Raw genomic sequence first — 21,227 nt, 5'->3', positions numbered from 1 at the left:
ACTCCCCTAGCATTCTCACCTCCGGAGATCCGTGGGGTCAAAGCAGTCAACTTGTACACAGGGAATGAGGCTCATTTCCTGGGTAAAATTTGGCAAACTTCTCTCTCATGACTTACGGCAGGAAAAGGTCCCAGCCGCACCAAACTTTTAGTGTGAACAGCGCTGAAGTAGACCTACACAAAGAGGGACAGTACTTTTATTTAACCTGAGCGTTTCCAGCACCAGGCAAGTCCAAAGTCCGGTACTGGAGGCGTGAGTAGCGAGGGTCCAATCAAAATTCATAGATATAGTTGTAGCTCTTCTTCTGCCCTTTTCATAGACACCTCCCTTGAATGTGTGTGACATTTCCCCAAGTAGCTGTGCCCAGAGAACCAGGATCAGAGGCACCCTGACTTCGGAGACCACTTCCCCAGCACCCATTGTCAAAAGCAGGGGAGATGAAAAAGCACGGCCCAAATGGATTCAGTTCCTAGACTGCAATAACTAAACTAATTTGGCACCAAGGCAAGTCAATGTTAGCCTATGGGAAATCACTCATTCCAATTTGGGGGTGCAGATTTTAGCCCCTGGGGTGGCTAGCCACAAACAAAGATGTTTCTAGCTAATCCTCTTGGCTTCAAGACAAACTATGCAGCCTTTCCATTGAACCCTCTGGCAGTTTCTGGGGGCTCAAGGAACAGGCCACCCAGCTCTATGTTAAGTCTATCGCTAACATGGAGTTGGCATGGTGTTAAGTGAGACAATTTTTGCCTTCTAGGAACTGAATCAATTCAGGCCGTGTTTTTTCACCCCCTCCAGTTTTAACTGTGAGAGTGCTTAATAGTCGAGCTCTGAGGGTGCCTGGCACAATTCCACCGAAGGGCAGCACCCTTATAGCAAAGCAACCCCTGCTGCCAGTGTTAAAGTCAAAGGGTAGAATTTTGTGAAACTTTACTAAGTAAAAAATAAATGGTGTAAACCTTATTAAAATGGTCCTGATGCCTAAAATTCTTTATGTTCTACATAACGCACCAATTTGGATCCCTCGGGGGAAGTCCAGGCAGATTAATGCCCTTTTTAGAAGTTTGATATGGGGAAGACAATATCCACGTATTAGCCTGGAGACGCTTCAGCGACCCAAGGAAGATGGTGGTTTGGCTTTGCCCAACCCGGAAATATACTTTCTTGCGGCCCAGAGCCAGCATTTGAAGGGCTGGGCGCGAGGGGCGTCATTCAGTGCAGTACAACAGCTAATGGAAGAGGTGACGGACCGACGACCGATGGCCAGGTGTTTGGAAGATGGCTCTTTGAGCGCTCTGGGGAAAGTATACCCAACCCTGTTCCTGATTCGTAAATTATGGAATAGACTAAGGCAGATTCGTGGGGTTACAGGGTTGACTAAATTCACACCGATATGGTCTAACCACAATTTAAAGGAATTTGAGGCCTTGGGAGGACTGATGGAATGGCAGAATAAGGGAATTTGCTTTGTTCACCAGATAATCCAGCGACAGGAACTGAAGTCCTTCTCCCAATTGCAGGAAGAATTTGGTTTGCGATCCACAGGGGAATATCAGTATGCGCAGATGAGACATGCCTTTAGAGCTCAGAATAAGAAGGCTGATATCAGGGTTCAAGAGGATATAGTGTTGGAGTATGTGTGTGGTGACGGAACTACAAGGGGAGTTATTTCCACTCTGTATAAGGACCTTATGCACACGTTCCTGCTAGATTTCCCTATAAAGGCGAGAGCTAAGTGGGAGAGAGAAGTGGGACCGATGGAAAATGAAACCTGGGAATCGGTGATGGAGTGGGTTCCACGACTATCCTTGAGTGAACCATATAGGCTCTCGCAGCTATACATTCTGCATAGGGTATATAAATCTCCGGAAGTGCTATACAAAGCGGGATTGCGTGCCAATTCTGAGTGTCCGAGGTGTGCGAGTGAGAATGCAGGAATATATCACATGATGTGGACGTGTCCGAGACTGGCTGCCTTTTGGGTGGTGGTTTTGAGCCGAGTTGAAGCAGCGTATAAGTGCAGAGTTCTTAGAGACCCGATAGTATGCGTGCTGGGATATGTGGAAGAAATTGGAGTTGACAATACTTGGAAGATTGCAATCGCTAGGCTACTCTACATGGCCAGGAAAGTAATAGCACGAAATTGGATAAATGCGGAACCACCTGTGAGAAGGGAATTTCTCCAATATGTTCAACATGGTCTAAAATTGGAAAAGGGGGTGTACAAAAAAAGGGGGAAAATAGAAATGTTTAATAAAATATGGTCTCCTTGGCTTGATTTGGATTGAGGAGTATAGTCGTCAAGTTTCCTAAGACCTGGATGAGGATAAATTACACGAGGCAGAGAAGGCCTCAGTGGGGCGAAGATTGAGACTGAGCTGTCTTAGGGGGGAGGGGGGTAGTTGGGGTAAGGTTGGGGTTTATTAAAATAAGAAAATGTGTATGTGATATAATGCAATGTAATTTAATGGCATTCTGATGTTCTTCTTTATATTGTTAATAAAAATCTATTTAAATAAAATAAATAAATAAATAAATAAATAAATGGTATTTCCCTGTCTCTTTTTATCCCAAATTTCTCAAGAACTGTTTGTCCAATCGACAATCCAAGATATGTTTTGTAGATTGGACTGTCAGATTTCCAGGGATACCTCACATGCATGGGAGGCACGTTTCCCCAAGCAGTGCCCCGAGAACAGCGACCCACCCCCTTCTGAACAGTGGCACCGGAGGTGGGGGTCAATGTGGACAACTTGAACCAAGGGAAAGAGGCACCCTGGGTACAAGTTGGTTGCCTTTCCGGTCCTGTTTCTCATCCTGTGAAGGTCCCAGCCGCCTTCAAACTTTCAGTGTGAACAGAACTTATCTAGACTTCCAGAAAGAGGGGTAGCAAGTACCCCTTAATATTTTCCATTCCAGAGTTACGGGGGGAGAGGGGTACCAAAGCAGTCACCACATTGTACCCAAGGAAAGAGGCACCTTTCCTGGGTACATGTTGGCAGGCTTCCTGGATATGGTTTTCAGCCTGTGAAGGTCTCAGTTACCACAAACTTTCAGTGTGAACAGAGCTCATCTAGACCTGCAGAAAGGGTGGTGGCATTAGTTTTCATTCCTTCTGGTTCTGGCCCCAGATAATGCCAAAGTCCATTAGATTGCTCCTGTACCCAGGGTCCAATCAAAAATTGGAGATGTACATGTTGTAGCTTTCATTCTCCTCTTTTCATAAACACCTCACATGAGTTTGAGGGACCTTTAGCGGCTGAAAAATGGGCACCAGCTCGCAACTTGACAAACATGGGGCGACTGTGCCTACTTTGGCGTCATATTGTGGCCATTTTTTGATACTACGACTTTGATTCGCGCAGAACAGTTCCAGGGGGGTGGAATGATACGTTTTTCATGGTGTGGAGTGAAAGCAGGAGGCAGGGAGGTGCCTGCAAGCACCCACAAGGCTTAAAAAAATAAAATAATAATAATGTAAAAATATACTTTTTCTTTTATTTTCATTGGTGTGACAGAACTGGGCTGCTCCCTAGCTCCTCGGGTGTCCACCCTCCATCCCATTGTGAGCCATAGTCCTGCTAGCGGATCTGCTACCAGCTTGGCAATTCAAAACGCTGGGATACTTCACTGACTAGTGGGACTCTGTTGTGAATTCTGTTATCGAACTCCCTCCTGTGGTCATGAATGGTACTTCGGCGAGTTCTGTCCATGGACTCCCTCTGGTGGCTGTGAGTGGAGCTGCTGCTTCTGAGGTTCCTTCCACAGGTGACGTAGGTTATTCTTTGACTGGCTGCTCTATTTAACTCCACTCAGATCGTTACTCCATGCCAGCTGTCAATGTTCTTGTACTGGTTCAGTTCGCTCTTGGATCTTTCTGGTGACCTGTCTACTCCAACAGAAGCTAAGTTCCTGCTAGTTATTTATTTGTTCATTGTTTCCTTGTCCAGCTGGCTATCATGATCTTGCCCTGCTAGCTGGAAGCTCTGGGATGCAGAGTGGCACCTCCGCACCGTGAGTCGGTGCGGAGGTCTTTTTGCACACTCTGCGTGGTCTTTTTGTAGGGTTTTGTGCTGACCGCAAAGATACCTTTCCTATCCTCAGTCTGTTTAGTAAGTCTGGCCTCCTTTTGCTGAAACCTGTTTCATTTCTGTGTTTGTGACTTTCATCTTAACTCACAGTCAATATATGTGGGGGGCTGCCTTTCCTTTGGGGAATTTCTCTGAGGCAAGGTAGGCTTTATTTTCTATCTTTAGGGCTAGTTAGCTCTTAGGCTGTGAAGAGGCATCTAGGTCGTGTTAGGTACGCTCCACGGCTATTTCTAGTTGTGTGATAGGATTAGGGGTTGCGGTCAGCAGAGCTCCCACTTCCCAGAGCTTGTCCTGTGTGAGTTTAACCATCAGGTCGTTCCGGGTGCTCCTAACCACCAGGTCCATAACAGTACAGCTGGCCCAAAGTATTAATGCATCTCAATAGAGGGATAAGAGAAGTTCTGAGACCATTTTTTTTTCCTCTGCAGTGTTTTTTGTCTTTCTTTTCCCCTTAACCTCTGGGTGGTTCAGGACACAGGTGTAGATATGGACATACAAGGTCTGTCCTCTTGTGTGGATCATCTCACTGCAAGGGTACAAAACATTCAAGATTTTGTGGTTCAGAATCCGATGTTAGAGCCTAGAATTCCAATTCCTGATTTGTTTTCTGGAGATCGATCTAAGTTCCTGAATTTCAAAAATAATTGTAAACTGTTTGTAGCTTTGAAACCCCGCTCCTCTGGTGACCCCGTTCAACAAGTAAAAATCATTATTTCTTTGTTGCGTGGTGACCCTCAAGACTGGGCATTTTCCCTTGCGCCAGGAGATCCTGCATTGCGTGATGTAGATGCGTTTTTTTCTGGCGCTTGGATTACTTTATGATGAACCAAATTCAGTGGATCAGGCAGAGAAAATCTTGCTGGCTTTGTGTCAGGGTCAGGATGAAGCGGAGGTGTACTGTCAGAAGTTTAGAAAGTGGTCTGTGCTTACTCAGTGGAATGAGTGTGCCCTGGCGGCAATTTTTAGAAAGGGTCTTTCTGAAGCCCTTTAGGATGTCATGGTGGGATTTCCCACGCCTGCTGGTCTGAATGAGTCTATGTCCTTGGCCATTCAGATCGATCGGCGCTTGCGTGAGCGCAAAGCTGTGCACCATCTGGCGGTATTCTCTGAGCATAGGCCTGAACCTATGCAGTGTGATAGGACTTTGACCAGAGCTGAACGGCAAGAACACAGACGTCGGAATGGGCTGTGTTTTTACTGTGGTGAATCCACTCATGCTATCTCCGATTGTCCTAAGCGCACTAAGCGGTTCGCTAGGTCTGCCACCATTGGTACGGTACAGTCTAAATTTCTTTTGTCCGTTACTCTGATTTGCTCTTTGTCGTCCTATTCTGTTATGGCATTTGTGGATTCAGGCGCTGCCCTGAATTTGATGGACTTGGAGTTTGCCAGGCGCTGTGGTTTTTTCTTGGAGCCCTTGCAGTATCCTATTCCATTGAGAGGAATTGATGCTACGCCTTTGGCCAAGAATAAGCCTCAGTACTGGACTCAATTGACCATGTGCATGGCTCCTGCACATCAGGAGGATATTCGCTTTTTGGTGTTGCATAATCTGCATGATGTGGTCGTTTTGGGGTTGCCATGGCTACAGGTCCATAATCTAGTATTGGATTGGAAATCTATGTCTGTGTCCGGCTGGGGTTGTCAGGGGGTACATGGTGATGTTCCATTGCTGTCAATTTCCCCTTTCACTCCTTCTGAAGTCCCTGAGTTTTTGTCAGATTACCAGGATGTATTTGAAGAGCCCAAATCCGGTGCCTTACCTCCTCATAGGGATTGCGATTGTGCTATTGATTTGATTCCTGGTAGTAAGTTTCCTAATGGCCGTCTGTTTAATTTATCTGTGCCAAAGCACGCCGCTATGCGGAGTTATATAAAGGAATCCTTGGAGAAAGGTCATATTCGCCCGTCGTCATCACCGTTGGGAGCAGGGTTCTTTTTTGTGGCCAAGAAGGATGGTTCTTTGAGACCTTGTATTGATTACCGCCTTCTTAATAAGATCACAGTCAAATTTCAGTACCCTTTGCCGCTGCTGTCTGATTTGTTTGCTCGGATTAAGGGGGCTAGTTGGTTCACCAAGATAGATGTTCGTGGGGCGTATAATCTTGTGCGAATTAAACAGGGTGATGAATGGAAAACAGCATTTAATACGCCCAAGGGCCATTTTGAGTACCTGGTTATGCCATTCGGGCTTTCTAATGCTCCATCTGTGTTTCAGTCCTTTATGCATGACATCTTCCGAGAGTACCTGGATGGATTCATGATTGTATATTTGGATGATATTTTGGTCTTTTCGGATGATTGGGAGTCTCATGTGAAGCAGGTCAGAATGGTGTTCCAGGTCCTTAGTGCGAATTCCTTGTTTGTGAAGGCGTCGAAATGTCTCTTTGGGGTTCAGAAGGTTTCACTTTTGGGTTTCATTTTTTCCCCTTCTACTATCAAGATGGACCCTGTTAAAGTTCAGGCCATTTATGATTGGACTCAGCCGACATCTGTGAAGAGCCTGCAGAAGTTCCTGGGCTTTGCTAATTTTTACCGTCGCTTCATCGCTAATTTTTCTAGTGTTGCTAAACCGTTGACTGATTTGACCAAGAAAGGTGCTGATGTGGTCAATTGGTCCTCTGCGGCTGTAGAGGCTTTTCAGGAGTTGAAGCGTCGTTTTTCTTCTGCCCCTGTGTTGTGCCAGCCAGATGTTTCGCTCCCGTTTCAGGTCGAGGTTGATGCTTCTGAGATTGGAGCAGGGGCTGTTTTGTCGCAAAGAAGTTCTGATGGCTCGGTGATGAAACCATGTGCCTTTTTTTTCTAGAAAATTCTCGCCTGCTGAGCGCAATTATGATGTTGGCAATCGAGAGTTGTTGGCCATGAAGTGGGCATTCGAGGAGTGGCGACATTGGCTTGAAGGAGCTAAACATCGCGTGGTGGTCTTGACGGATCACAAGAATTTGACTTATTTCGAGTCTGCCAAACGGTTGAATCCTAGACAGGCTCGATGGTCGCTGTTTTTCTCCCGTTTTGATTTTGTGGTTTCGTACCTTCCGGGCTTTAACAATGTGAAGGCTGATGCCCTGTGAAGTAGTTTTGTGCCTGACTCTCCTGGTGTTCCTGAGCCGGTGGGTATTCTCAAAGAGGGGGTAATTTTGCCTGCCATCTCCCCTGATTTGCGGCGCGTGCTGCAGAAGTTTCAGGCTGATAGACCTGACCGTTGTCCAGCGGAGAAACTGTTTGTCCCTGATAGATGGACTAGTAGAGTTATCTCTGAGGTTCATTGTTCGGTGTTGGCGGGTCATCCTGAAATCTTTGGTAGCAGAGATTTGGTGGCTAGATCCTTTTGGTGGCCTTCTTTGTCACGGGATGTGCGTTCTTTTGTGCAGTCCTGTGGGACTTGTGCTCGGGCTAAGCCCTGCTGTTCTCGTGCCAGTGGGTTGCTTTTGCCCTTGCCGGTCCCGAAGAGGCCCTGGACGCATATTTCCATGGATTTTATTTCAGATCTCCCTGTCTCTCAAAGGATGTCGGTCATTTGGGTGGTTTGTGATCGCTTCTCTAAGATGGTCCATTTGATACCCTTGTCTAAATTGCCTTCCTCCTCTGATTTGGTGCCATTGTTTTTCCAGCATGTGGTTCGTTTGCATGGCATTCCAGAGAACATCGTCTCGGACAGAGGTTCCCAGTTTGTTTCGAGGTTTTGGCGGTCCTTTTGTGCTAAGATGGGCATTGATTTGTCTTTTTCTTCGGCTTTTCATCCTCAGACAAATGGCCAAACCGAACGAACTAATCAGTCTTTGGAAACATATCTGAGATGCTTTGTTTCTGCTGATCAGGATGATTGGGTGTCCTTCTTGCCTTTGGCTGAGTTCGCCCTTAATAATCGGGCCAGCTCGGCTACTTTGATTTCGCCTTTTTTCTGTAATTCTGGTTTCCATCCTCGTTTCTCTTCAGGGCAGGTTGAGCCTTCGGACTGTCCTGGTGTGGATACGGTGGTGGACAGGTTGCAGCAGATTTGGACTCATGTGGTGGACAATTTGACATTGTCCCAGGAGAAGGCTCAACGTTTCGCTAACCGCCGGCGCTGTGTTGGTCCCCAACTTCGTGTTGGGGATTTGGTTTGGTTGTCATCTCGTCATGTTCCTATGAAGGTTTCCTCTCCTAAGTTTAAGCCTCGTTTCATTGGTCCGTATAAGATTTCTGAAGTTCTCAATCCTGTGTCATTTCGTTTGGCCCTTCCAGCTTCTTTTGCCATCCATAATGTGTTCCATAGGTCGTTATTGCGGAGATACGTGGCGCCTATGGTTCCCTCCGTTGATCCTCCTGCCCCGATGTTGGTCGAGGGGGAGTTGGAGTATGTGGTGGAGAAGATTTTGAATTCTCGCATTTCGAGACGGAAACTCCAGTACCTGGTCAAGTGGAAGGGTTATGGTCAGGAAGATAATACCTGGGTTTTTGCCTCTGATGTTCATGCTGCCGATCTAGTTCGTGCCTTCATTTGGCTCGTCCTGATCGGCCTGGGGGCTCTGGTGAGGGTTCGGTGACCCCTCCTCAAGGGGGGGTACTGTTGTGAATTCTGTTATCGAACTCCCTCCTGTGGTCATGAATGGTACTTCGGCGAGTTCTGTCCATGGACTCCCTCTGGTGGCTGTGAGTGGAGCTGCTGCTTCTGAGGTTCCTTCCACAGGTGACGTAGGTTATTCTTTGGCTGGCTGCTCTATTTAACTCCACTCAGATCATTACTCCATGCCAGCTGTCAATGTTCTTGTACTGGTTCAGTTCGCTCTTGGATCTTTCTGGTGACCTGTTGTTTAATTATTTGTTCATTGTTTCCTTGTCCAGCTGGCTATCATGATTTTTCCTTGCTAGCTGGAAGCTCTGGGATGCAGAGTGGCACCTCCGCACCATGAGTCGGTGCGGAGGTCTTTTTGCACACTCTGCGTGGTCTTTTTGTAGTTTTTTGTGCTGACCGCAAAGATACCTTTCCTATCCTCAGTCTGTTTAGTAAGTCTGGCCTCCCTTTGCTGAAACCTGTTTCATTTCTGTGTTTGTGACTTTCATCTTAACTCACAGTCAATATATGTGGGGGGCTGCCTTTTCCTTTGGGGAATTTCTCTGAGGCAAGGTAGGCTTTATTTTCTATCTTTAGGGCTAGTTAGCTCTTAGGCTGTGAAGAGGCGTCTAGGTCGTGTTAGGTACGCTCCACGGCTATTTCTAGTTGTGTGATAGGATTAGGGGTTGCGGTCAGCAGAGCTCCCACTTCCCAGAGCTTGTCCTGTGTGAGTTTAACCATCAGGTTGTTCCGGGTGCTCCTAACCACCAGGTCCATAACAGGACTCCTGCCGAGTCTGTGTACAATTGGGTTGAGCCAACACTGATGACTGGTAGCTCTGTTGACCTCCGCTGAATTCACCACCAGGTCATGGTGATTACACCTCTTCAAGTAATGTCTCTCGGGTTATTAAGTTATGGTGTGCCTGTGTGCCAAGTACCTGGCGAACCTGGCTTTTCAACATCAGGGTAGTGTGGCATCGTCCATATCTCGCACATCCGTCGTACAAGCTGGCTGGTGATGTTTGGCCGGCCATACCTGTGGAGAAAGGTAGGACATGGTTAGGACCTGATGTGTTCTCTCATTCCATTCTGCGACCTATGGGGTAAAATATGGGATATCAGTAAGATTGTACAGCAATGGCAGATGCAATGGCAGATGACCGACTGAGTAGGACATCACTACTTACAGTCATGTGTGCCACTACACCGAGTTTTTGGAGGTGTTGGAGAATGATGGGAGCTAGTAGGTAGGAGGGGGATTCCAAGCAGTCTGCATTTGTTCCTCATTTTACACAGCCTGTATGCACCACAAAAATTCTGGTCTTACCACCTTCAGTAATCTTTGTTGGTGTCTTTGAGGGGCGCATTAATGAATTGTACCTGTGGAGCAAAACTCAACAAATGTTAGCCATGCATTTTACATGACCCAACATCCAAGGCTGGGCAATACTGGTCTAAGTGGTATGCCTCTTGCACTGTGTACCTATTGCTGAACATCTGGTGCAGACTCCCCTGTGCAGATTCTTCTGCATATCTGTTGTATAATTCATGAAGACCTCACAAGCCTTCTACAGCCAAGGTCTCTGTATGCACAATTGTGTGCCTTTCATCTGGTATTGGATGAATCTCCAAACATGCTTCAGCACGCTGAGGCTAATCCGGTAAGACACTGGTAGCCTGGCCAGCTTTCTGAAAAACTCACTGACCTTGCCGGGTCTTGTTAAGTACTTGAGACTGGCACATCTGGGATGCACGTAGTAAAGAAACCTTGCGACACTCAAAGCCTCCCGATGAAAGTCAGGTACCCCCAGGGTGTCCTTCAGATATGAGGTGAATTAGTTCAGCAAGGGATAATCCAGTGAATGACGCTTGTACAAGCCTGCAGCCCTTGTAGCTGCACGGCCAATGGTCCTCCATCAAGTTTTCTTAAACTGCTGCCATCAGTGGCTTCCTCGTCAGCACTCTGCACTGCAACCACCTGTGAATGCAGCCGAACCAGGGGTGTGGAGATCGGGTAGTGCTCCAACTGAGCAATCATTACCTGTCCATGAGTTTGAGGTAGATGTACTGTTTTGCTGTTCACACCTAGGCTTGTTCCTGAGAAAAAAATCAATGTCCTTTCACAAAAGTGACAATGTGCTCCAGGGATTGTATGTTCTGGAGATTGCTGTTTTGAATAAGATGACACATTGGCGGAAGCAGAGATATGCGTTAGGCTTTATTCACACATCAGTAAAATCTGTGCCAAAACAAGGAGTTTCTCCAAAACACAGAACAGGTGTCAATCTTTCAAGCTTAGTTTTTCTTTGTAATTCTCACTCCTAGTATTGGCATGCAAAATACTGATGTGTGAATAAACCTTATGGAGGGGCAAAAACGCAATAAAGTAAGGACCTTGGAATTCAGACAAATGCTTTTACAGTACTTACCTTACCATTGTGGAATGCCTCTCAGGTTCAAGTGCAGCAAAAAGTCTGTTGTGAATCGTTGGTTAACCTTGCTCAAATGGCATCCAGAGGTGAACTACCTTGTCTCTTTAATTGAGCCACCTCATCTGTGGGGCTGATCCATTAGGTCAGCTGCGTCATCACCTTGGCTACTTTATCATTGGTGGAACATCAGCCCAGGGGCTGACTCACATGGGTGTCATCCCCACATGTTCAAGGCAACTGCAGCAGTGTTCAATAAAGAGTATCCCAGGGCTGACTCACCCAAAGGGGTGTCATCGACGGGGAATGTCACTTGAAGCATTGATTAACCCCTTTCCGACGTTGGGTGTAATAATATGCCCACTTCAGACCTGTTTGGAGCGGGCTCCGGAGCTGTGCCTGCACCTTTCCGGGCACATGACAGCTAACCTATACAGCTGACATGTGCCCGCAACAGCCGCGGGTGAAATCGCGAGCAATCTGTTAAGTAGCTAATTAATTTAACTTGCACTTACCGGAAGCACGTTGCTAATCCCGCCCACTGGTGACCCCGTCACATGAACGTGGGTCACCCATGGATCGGCATGACAACCAGAGGTCTGCAGCAGACCTCTATAGTTGTCATTGCCAGATTCCTATGAGCACCGGTCAGCGCTCATAGCAAGTGAGCATTTCTGCTACACACAGGAGATCTGATCATCGTTTGTGTATAGCAGAGGCAATCAAAGTACTGCAGCCTCTTGTCTCCCATGGAGACTATTGAAGCATGCAACAAGTAAAAAGAAAATGTTTTTTTTTAAATGTCAAAGTTCAAATCATTCCCTTTCTCCCCATTCAAAATAAAACAATAAAAAAATATATATACACATGTTCAGTATTGCTGCGTTCAGAATCGCCCAATCAATATAAAAAAAGAATTAACCCGACCGCTATGTGGCGTTGTGAGAAAAAAATTAAAACCACCAGAATTTACGTTCTGTTTGGTCACCGCTACATTGCAATAAAATGCAACAGGCGATCAAAGCATCATATCTATACCCATATGGTATCAATAAAGCATGCAAAAAATAAGCCCTCACTCAGCTCCAGATCATGAAAAATTGAGACGCTACAGGTCTCGGAAAATGGTGCCATATTTCTTCTTTTTTTTTTTAACAAATTTATGAATTTTTTTTCACCGCTTAGATAAAAAAGAACCTAGACATGTTTGGTGTCTGTGAACTCGTAATGAACCAGAGAATCATAATGGCAGGTCATTTTTAGTATTTAGTGAACATGGTAAACAACAACCCAAAAAACAACTGCGGAATTGCACTTTGTTTGCAATTTCACCACAATGGAATTTTTGTTTCCCGTTTTCCAGTACACAATATGTTAAATCCAATGGTGTCGTTCAAAAGTACAACTCGTCCCGCAAAAAGCAAGCCCTCACATGGCCATATTGACTAAAAAATAAAAAAGTTATGGCTCTGGGAAGAAGGGATCAAAAACTGGAAATTCAAAAACTGAAATACCCCTGTTCATTAATGTGCTGATTCCATCTTTTTTTTTTTTTTTTTTAAGGTTCCTATTAAATGTCAAGATGTCGCTGTCTATTTCTCCATGGAAGAGTGGGAATATTTAGAAGAACATAAGGATCTATACAAGGACATCATACTGGAGGATCCCCAGCCGCTCACATCACCAAGTAAGGGAAGATTTTTCATGACTTGTCCATGGCCAAACAATTTTGAAAAATGGGCCAGTCGCATCTGCAAATTACAGATTAGCACCATGTGCAATGCCGAGCTATAATGGGTCTATGTTTCGTCTGTATCATACATGGACTGAACATACACTTGTCTAATTGGGCCCTGGTAGTTCAGCAGGTAACTAAAGATGTCTGTTCTTGCCTCTTTTACAGAACTGTCTAATCTGGAGAACATCCCAGAGGATTTCTCCCCAATTCGTACAGAGAAGAGTCCTGAGGAGAAGGACAATGGCCTGGAGTTCTATCAGGTAGATATGACCTTGTTCTGTTTCAGGTCTCCATTCACTTCTAATACTTCATCATTGTGGTCAGTGGTTAGTAATGGCTCATACATTATTTTCATGATTTCTTTTGTGTTTGGGAATTAGGATGAATATCTTACTGAGATTAAAGATGTGACAAGTGATGATGATATAATTGAAGTAGTTATCCAGCAGTGTAAAAAGGAGGAAATTCTGTCAGAATTCAGTTCAGGTGAGTGATAACCATCAAGGGGGTGGTCCAAAGTAGTTTTCCTCCATAATCTAAACTATTTTCTATATACTTGAGTTAAACATTCTCTATTCTTCCCTAACTGCTCTATCTCACTGCTTGTCTTTACATTTTTTTTGATGACTGTTACAGGGCGGTATACTGTATATTAATTATTACTGTCAGGCTTGACAATCAATAATCAATATTTGGCTAATATCTCACCTGTTATGTACTACGATTCCTTTACAATATATTATACGAACGGCGACTGAGACAAAACCGTGTATCAATAAAAGGTATTTATTACACACAGGTTTACAGTTAGAATACTACTAAATAATCACACTAACAAAATATACAATGATAGCACACAATAATAATATACAATTAACCCCACAATAACCTAATAATACTTCCCACTGACTTGCCTAGAAACATACACACAATAATAACAGCCCACCCACCTACAGTCATGGTCAAAAGTATTAATAGTGGAAATGGCATGCACTTTTACTCAGTAGGGACAGGTGCAGGCTGAACTTGGATGCTATCCAGTTGACCAGTAAATTCATAGAAAAACAGCCGCACACAAATACTTGGATTTTTTGATGCAAAAAGGAGAGTAGTTTATTGTATTCACCACAGAAGTATATAGGTGTGTTGAGGTAACGTTTCGGCCCCGTAATGGGCCTTTGTTAAACCTCACTTGTTGTAGAGAAAATTGTGGTGAAAAAAGGACCCCGCAGAGACGGGACAAGCAATTATGGTGAGCAGGCTCCAAAAAGAAAGAGCACTTGGTGATGCATGGAACGCTTGGAGGTCAGAAAAAGGGAAGCGATCCCAGTCAGGGCTGCGGGTCCGGGCTGTAGGAGTCCCTGTGGTGATGTGTGGTCACCACAGGGACTCCTACAGCCCGGACCCGCAGCCCTGACTGGGATCGCTTCCCTTTTTCTGACCTCCAAGCGTTCCACGCATCACCAAGTGCTCTTTCTTTTTGGAGCCTGCTCACCATAATTGCTTGTCCCGTCTCTGCAGGGTCCTTTTTTCAACCCCAATTTTCTCTACAACAAGTGAGGTTTGACAAAGGCCCATTACGGGGCCGAAGCGTTACCTCAACACACCTATATACTTCTGTGGTGAATACAATAAACTACTCTCCTTTTTGCATCAAAAAATCCAAGTATTTGTGTGCGGCTGTTTTTCTATGAATTTAATGGTCAAAAGTATTGACACCCCTGCAATTCTGTCAGATAATACTCAGTTTCTTCCTGAAAATGATTGCAAACACAAATTATTTGGTATTATTATCTTCATTTAATTTGTCTTAAATGAAAAAACACAAAAGAGAATGAAGCAAAAAGCAAAACATTGATCATTTCACACAAAACTCCAAAAATGGGCCAGACAAAAGTATTGGCACCCTCAGCCTAATACTTGGTTGCACAACCTTTAGCCAAAATAACTGCGACTAACAGCTTCCGGTAACCATCAATGAGTTTCTTACAATGCTCTGCTGGAATTTTAGACCATTCTTCTTTAGCAAACTGCTCCAGGTCCCTGATATTTGAAGGGTGCCTTCTCCAAACTGCCATTTTTAGATCTCTCCACAGGTGTTCTATGGGATTCAGGTCTGGACTCATTGCTGGCCACCTTAGAAGTCTCCAGTGCTTTCTCTCAAACCATTTTCTAGTGCTTTTTGAAGTGTGTTTTAGGTCATTGTCCTGCTGGAAGACCCATGACTTCTGAGGGAGACCCAGCTTTCTCACACTGGGCCCTACATTATGCTGCAAAATTTGTTGGTAGTCTTCAGCCTTCATAATGCCATGCACACGGTCAAGCAGACCAGTGCCCGAGGCAGCAAAGCAACCCCAAAACATCAGGGAACCTCCGCCATGTTTGACTGTAGGAACCGTGTTGTTTTGTTTAAATGCCTCTTTTTTTCTCCTGTAAACTCTATGTTGATGCCTTTGCCCAAAAAGCTCTACTTTTGTCTCATCTGACCAGAGAACATTCTTCCAAAACGTTTTAGGCTTTTTCAGGTAAGTTTTGGCAAACTCCAGCCTGGCTTTTTTATGTCTCGGGGTAAGAAGTGGGGTCTTCCTGGGTCTCCTACCATACAATCCCTTTTCATTCAGACCCCGACGGATACTACGGGTTGACTTTGTTGTACCCTTGGACTGCAGGGCAGCTTGAACTTGTTTGGATGTTAGTCGAGGTTCTTAATCCAACATCCGCACAATCTTGCGTTGAAATCTCTTGTCAATTTTTCTTTTCCGTCCACATCTAGGGAGGTTGCCCACAGTGCCATGGGCTTTAAACTTCTTGATGACACTGCGCACGGTAGACACAGGAACATTCAGGTCTTTGGAGATGGACTTGTAACCTTGAGATTGCTCATGCTTCCTCACAATTTGGTTTCTCAAGTCCTCAGACAGTTCTTTGGTCTTCTTTCTTTTCTCCATGCTCAATGTGGTACACAAGGACACAGGATAGAGATTGAGTCAACTTTAATCCATGTCATAAAGAAATGAACGTCAGTTCAATCACATACATATGCGGCGACTCAAATAACGAATAGCTAACACCGGAGAAACAAGAGTCAAAAACTAGCCAGAAAAATCATAGAAACATATTTATTGAAAAATCAGTTACCACCATAAAACATCATACAGTGGGGCAAAAAAGTATTTAGTCAGTCAGCAATAGTGCAAGTTCCACCACTTAAAAAGATGAGAGGCGTCTGTAATTTACATCATAGGTAGACCTCAACTATGGGAGACAAACTGAGCAAAAAAAATCCAGAAAATCACATTGTCTGTTTTTTAACATTTTATTTGCATATTATGGTGGAAAATAAGTATTTGGTCAGAAACAAAATTTCATCTCAATACTTTGTAATATATCCTTTGTTGGCAATGACAGAGGTCAAACGTTTTCTGTAAGTCTTCACAAGGTTGCCACACACTGTTGTTGGTACGTTGGCCCATTCCTCCATGCAGATCTCCTCTAGAGCAGTGATGTTTTTGGCTTTTCGCTTGGCAACACGGACTTTAAACTCCCTCCAAAGGTTTTCTATAGGGTTGAGATCTGGAGACTGGCTAGGCCACTCCAGGACCTTGAAATGCTTCTTACGAAGCCACTCCTTCGTTGCCCTGGCGGTGTGCTTTGGATCATTGTCATGTTGAAAGACCCAGCCACGTTTCATCTTCAATGCCCTTGCAGATGGAAGGAGGTTTGCACTCAAAATCTCACGATACATGGCCCCATTCATTCTTTCATGTACCCGGATCAGTCGTCCTGGCCCCTTTGCAGAGAAACAGACCCAAAGCATGATGTTTCCACCACCATGCTTTACAGTAGGTATGGTGTTTGATGGATGCAACTCAGTATTCTTTTTCCTCCAAACACGACAAGTTGTGTTTCTACCAAACAGTTCCAGTTTGGTTTCATCAGACCATAGGACATTCTCCCAAAACTCCTCTGGATCATCCAAATGCTCTCTAGCAAACTTCAGATGGGCCCGGTCATGTACTGGCTTAAGCAGTGGGACATGTCTGGCACTGCAGGATCTGAGTCCATGGTGGCGTAGTGTGTTACTTATGGTAGGCCTTGTTACATTGGTCCCAGCTCTCTGCAGTTCATTCACTAGGTCCCCCCGCGTGGTTCTGGGATTTTTGCTCACCATTCTTGTGATCATTCTGACCCCACGGGGTGGGATTTTGCGTGGAGCCCCAGATCGAGGGAGATTATCAGTGGTCTTGTATGTCTTCCATTTTCTAATTATTGCTCCCACTGTTGATTTCTTCACTCCAAGCTGGTTGGCTATTGCAGATTCAGTCTTCCCAGCCTGGTGCAGGGCTACAATTTTGTTTCTGGTGTCCTTTGACAGCTCTTTGGTCTTCACCATAGTGGAGTTTGAAGTCAGACTGTTTGAGGGTGTGCACAGGTGTCTTTTTATACTGATAACAAGTTTAAACAGGGGCCATTACTACAGGTAATGAGTGGAGGAAAGAGGAGACTCTTAAAGAAGAAGTTACAGGTCTGTGAGAGCCAGAAATCTTGATTGTTTGTTTCTGACCAAATACTTATTTTCCACCATAATATGCAAATAAAATGTTAAAAAAACAGACAATGTGATTTTCTGGATTTTTTTTTCTCAGTTTGTCTCCCATAGTTGAGGTCTACCTATGATGTAAATTACAGACGCCTCTCATCTTTTTAAGTGGTGGAACTTGCACTATTGCTGACTGGCTAAATACTTTTTTGCCCCACTGTATATAGTAGAAAATCATGTTATAAACAATGAATAGTGACTATATCCATACGTGCAACCAAACTTACAGGTTCACAAGACGGGACAATAGTGAACTAAATATTGCGGTAGTGAATACCTGTAGTCCCTGCATGTGTGCAATTAAAGCTGATGCGTAGCAGCTAAAGTAAATGTTACAATAGCACAATCGCGCTTACCATATCCCGCATCATAAGCAAAACACCCCGCAACATGTAGAGAATTAGTACAAGGTAAAAGGGTTAATTACCCATAAGTGTCCGTAGTACCCATCTGGATCCTGGATTTACTACCCCAACGCACGTTTCGCGTTTGTCTATCACCGCTTCCTCAGGGGGCGTCCATGTCAAGTGTCTGCAAGTGTGATTTAGTTATGGCCAAAACCTGTTAGGTGCCACAGGTAAGTTACAGGTGCTGTTAATTACACAAATTAGAGAAGCATCACATGATTTTTTGAACAGTGCCAATACTTTTGTCCACCCCTTTTTTATGTTTGGTGTGGAATTATATCCAATTTGGCTTTAGTACAATTCTTTTTGTGTTTTTTCATTTAAGACAAATTAAATGAAGATAATAATACCAAATAATTTGTGTTTGCAATCATTTTCAGGAAGAAAATGAGTATTATCTGAGAGAATTGCAGGGGTGTCAATACTTTTGGCCATGACTGTATCACTACACTGTCTCTATGGGGAACAAGGGATTAATAGCAGTGACACTTGGACAATTCTGATGGTTAGGCTGAAGATCCCGGGCTGCTTGCTGAACAGAGCACACAGGAGCAGGACTCTGTGTAGCATTCTGGGTGCTAGAGAGAAGGGGTAGTAGCAAAGGTGGGGCGGAGGTAGGGAACACAGAGGGGCTATGGACACTGGAGAAGGAGGACGTGTATAGAGGGGAGCAGGGCTGAAGCTGATGAGCTGCAGGCTGTTGCCCTCAGACAGTGCAGGAGAGCTGACATGGAGAGAAGGAAGGTGCCAAGAATGAGCAGGGCTGCGGCTGGCTGCAGGACATGTGGGGAAGGGGCAGAGCAGTCAGCAGAGGAACTAGGAAGCATGGGATGTTGCGGTAGCACATGGGGCTCGAAGGGGACCCAGAGGATGGAGAGAGGGGTGGGGGCTTTAACGGCGGGGAGCAGAGAAGGAAAGAGCGAGCGCTGCCGGATATTTAAATCTGGCTGGGCGCCCTCCCGTTTGGCTACGTCCCCCCCACTGGCCTCCTGCATGTGTGCACACAGGGTACGAGACATTGCTGCGCCTGAGCACCTGTGCCCCTGCAATCACACAAATATATATATATATATATATATATATATATACAGTGAGGAAAAAAAAGTATTTAGTCAGCCACCAATTGTGCAAGTTCTCCCACTTAAAAAGACGAGAAAGGCCTGTAATTGACATCATAGGTAGACCACAACTATGAGATACAAATTGAGAAAACAAATCCAGAAAATTACCTTGTCTGAATTGGCAAGATTTATTTTTCAAATTATGGTGGAAAATAATTATTTGGTCACCTAAAAACATGCATGATTTCTGGCTCTTACAGACCTGTAACTTCTTCTTTAAGAGGCTCCTCTGTCCTCCACTCATTACCTGTAGTAATGGCACCTGTTTGAACTTGTTATCAGTATAAAAGACACCTGTCCACAACCTCAAACAGTCACACTCCAAACTCCACTATGGTGAAGACCAAAGAGCGGTTGAAGGAAACAAAATTGTAGCCCTGCACCAGGCTGGGAAGACTGAATCTGCAATAGGCAAGCAGCTTGGTGTGATGAAATCAACTGTGGGAGCAATAATAAGAAAATGGAAGACATTCAAGATCAATGATAATTTCCCCCGATCTGGGGCTCCACGCAGGATCTCACCCCATGGGGTCAAAATAATCACAAGAACAGTGAGCAAAAATCCCAGATCCACACAGGGGGACCTAGTGAATGGCCTGCATAGAGCTGGGACCCCGTAACAAAGGCTACCATCAGTAATACTCTACGCCACCAGGGACTCAGATCCTGCAGTGCCAGACGTGTCCCCCTGCTTGACAGTACATGTCCGGGCCCGTCTGAAGTTTGCTAACGTCATATTTTGGGGAAAAAAGTGCCTCTTTATAATCCGAAAAATACGGTAGTTCCCATTTACATGTTGGATATTGGTGTAGTAAGGAGAAATTGCACAACAAACTGAGAGGTCCATTTTGTCCTAATAGCTGTTATCTAATATATAATTGCCTAGAATACTACTTCCTGCAATTTGTGCCAACTTCCGTGGCTTTGTCCGGAGCTAATGTCCGGAGATAATGTCCGGAGATTAATTGCCTAGAATACTACTTCCTGCAATTTGTGCCAACTTCCGTGGCTTTGTCCGTAGCTAATGTCCGGAGATAATGTCCGGAGCTAATGTCCGGAGCTAATGTCCGGAGATAAGTGACGTCAACAGTGTCCAGTGTCTGATTGGTTGCCGCCTGCTGCGAGCGACCAATCAGAAACGTGCCGTACTGTGACACACACCGCCCGCCATTTTGGTGTGATTTTTGAATTTTTACCTCACAGCAAGTTTCTACTGCGTGGAGGCGGGCCCAGTGACGTTGCTCTTCAAGCTCCTGCCGAATTTCGTCAAAAAAATGATAATACCATTTACCAAAACTATATATATTTAGTTGTGAAGTGGTTCAGTGACATTTTCACACCAATTTTGAACTTTTGTTTGGTGTTTTCTCCATATACTGCCTATTATTCACTGACTGTTATACTGAGAGACTGCCGTTTATTAACCTCTTCTTTGCCACATTGGGTATATTGCTCTATTATTTGCCACATAAGGACATTGTCCATTATTGCCCAGCAATTTCTCTGCAATATAAACTGCCTATTTATTAATATCTGCATTCCTGCAAAGAACTATTGCCTATTATTAACTGGCTATTTTCCTACTACCTGACACTGCCTCTTATTAACCTGTTGTTTGCCACCACCACGCTTAAAGCTGTTTAGCTTAGCCAACATGAGCTCTAATAGTAAGGATACTAATGACACAGAGCCCAAAGCTGCTGATGGCGCACGTAAGATTAGGTCTGATAGAAAGTATACTAATAATGCAGAGCAAAAAGACGCCAATGCCGCACGTAAGCGCAAACAGCGTGCTAACAAGAGTACAGAGGATAGATGCAAGCGCATGGACACTGTTAAGTATACTAATGACACAGAGTCCAAAGCTTATGATGGCGCACGTAAGATCAGGTCTGATATAAAGTATGGTAATGATGCAGAGCGAAAAGCCGTCGATGCCGCACGTAAGCGCAAACAGCGTGTTAACAAGAGTACAGAGGATAGATGCAAGCGCCTGGATACTGTTAAGTATACTAATGACACAGAGTCCAAAGCTGCTGATGGCGCACGTAAGATCAGGTCTGATATAAAGTATGGTAATGATGCAGAGCGAAAAGCCGCCGATGCCGCACGTAAGCGCAAACAGCGTGCTAACAAGAGTACAGAGGAGAGATACAAAAGAACCGTTGTTGTGGCATTTGCCACAACACGCAAAGTTGTCGTCTGATGTCTTTCATCCCTCCCCTCATAAGCATGTTCATGGATCCTGTGTAACTGTACCTTAAATAACAAGAATTGTCAAGAGCTGGTGAGTGCAGCCATTTTT

General features: G+C 44.8%; 1 protein-coding gene across 1 annotated transcript in view; it reads left to right on the top strand.

Annotated features, from left to right (window-relative positions):
• Positions 1–21,227, top strand: part of LOC138667082 (oocyte zinc finger protein XlCOF7.1-like) — a 56,589-nt gene that overhangs the window by 16,471 nt on the left and 18,891 nt on the right. The window contains exons 4-6 of the mRNA XM_069755369.1: positions 12,620–12,743; positions 12,960–13,054; positions 13,175–13,280. Of these exons, the coding sequence (XP_069611470.1) occupies positions 12,620–12,743; positions 12,960–13,054; positions 13,175–13,280 (325 nt within the window). The remainder of the gene's footprint in view (positions 1–12,619; positions 12,744–12,959; positions 13,055–13,174; positions 13,281–21,227) is intronic.

This window comes from Ranitomeya imitator, chromosome 2, assembly GCF_032444005.1.
Source record: "Ranitomeya imitator isolate aRanImi1 chromosome 2, aRanImi1.pri, whole genome shotgun sequence".
Taxonomy (NCBI): Eukaryota; Metazoa; Chordata; class Amphibia; order Anura; family Dendrobatidae; genus Ranitomeya; species Ranitomeya imitator.
The sequence above is the reverse complement of the archived record's forward strand: the minus strand, read 5'-3'. Positions and strand labels throughout refer to the sequence as shown.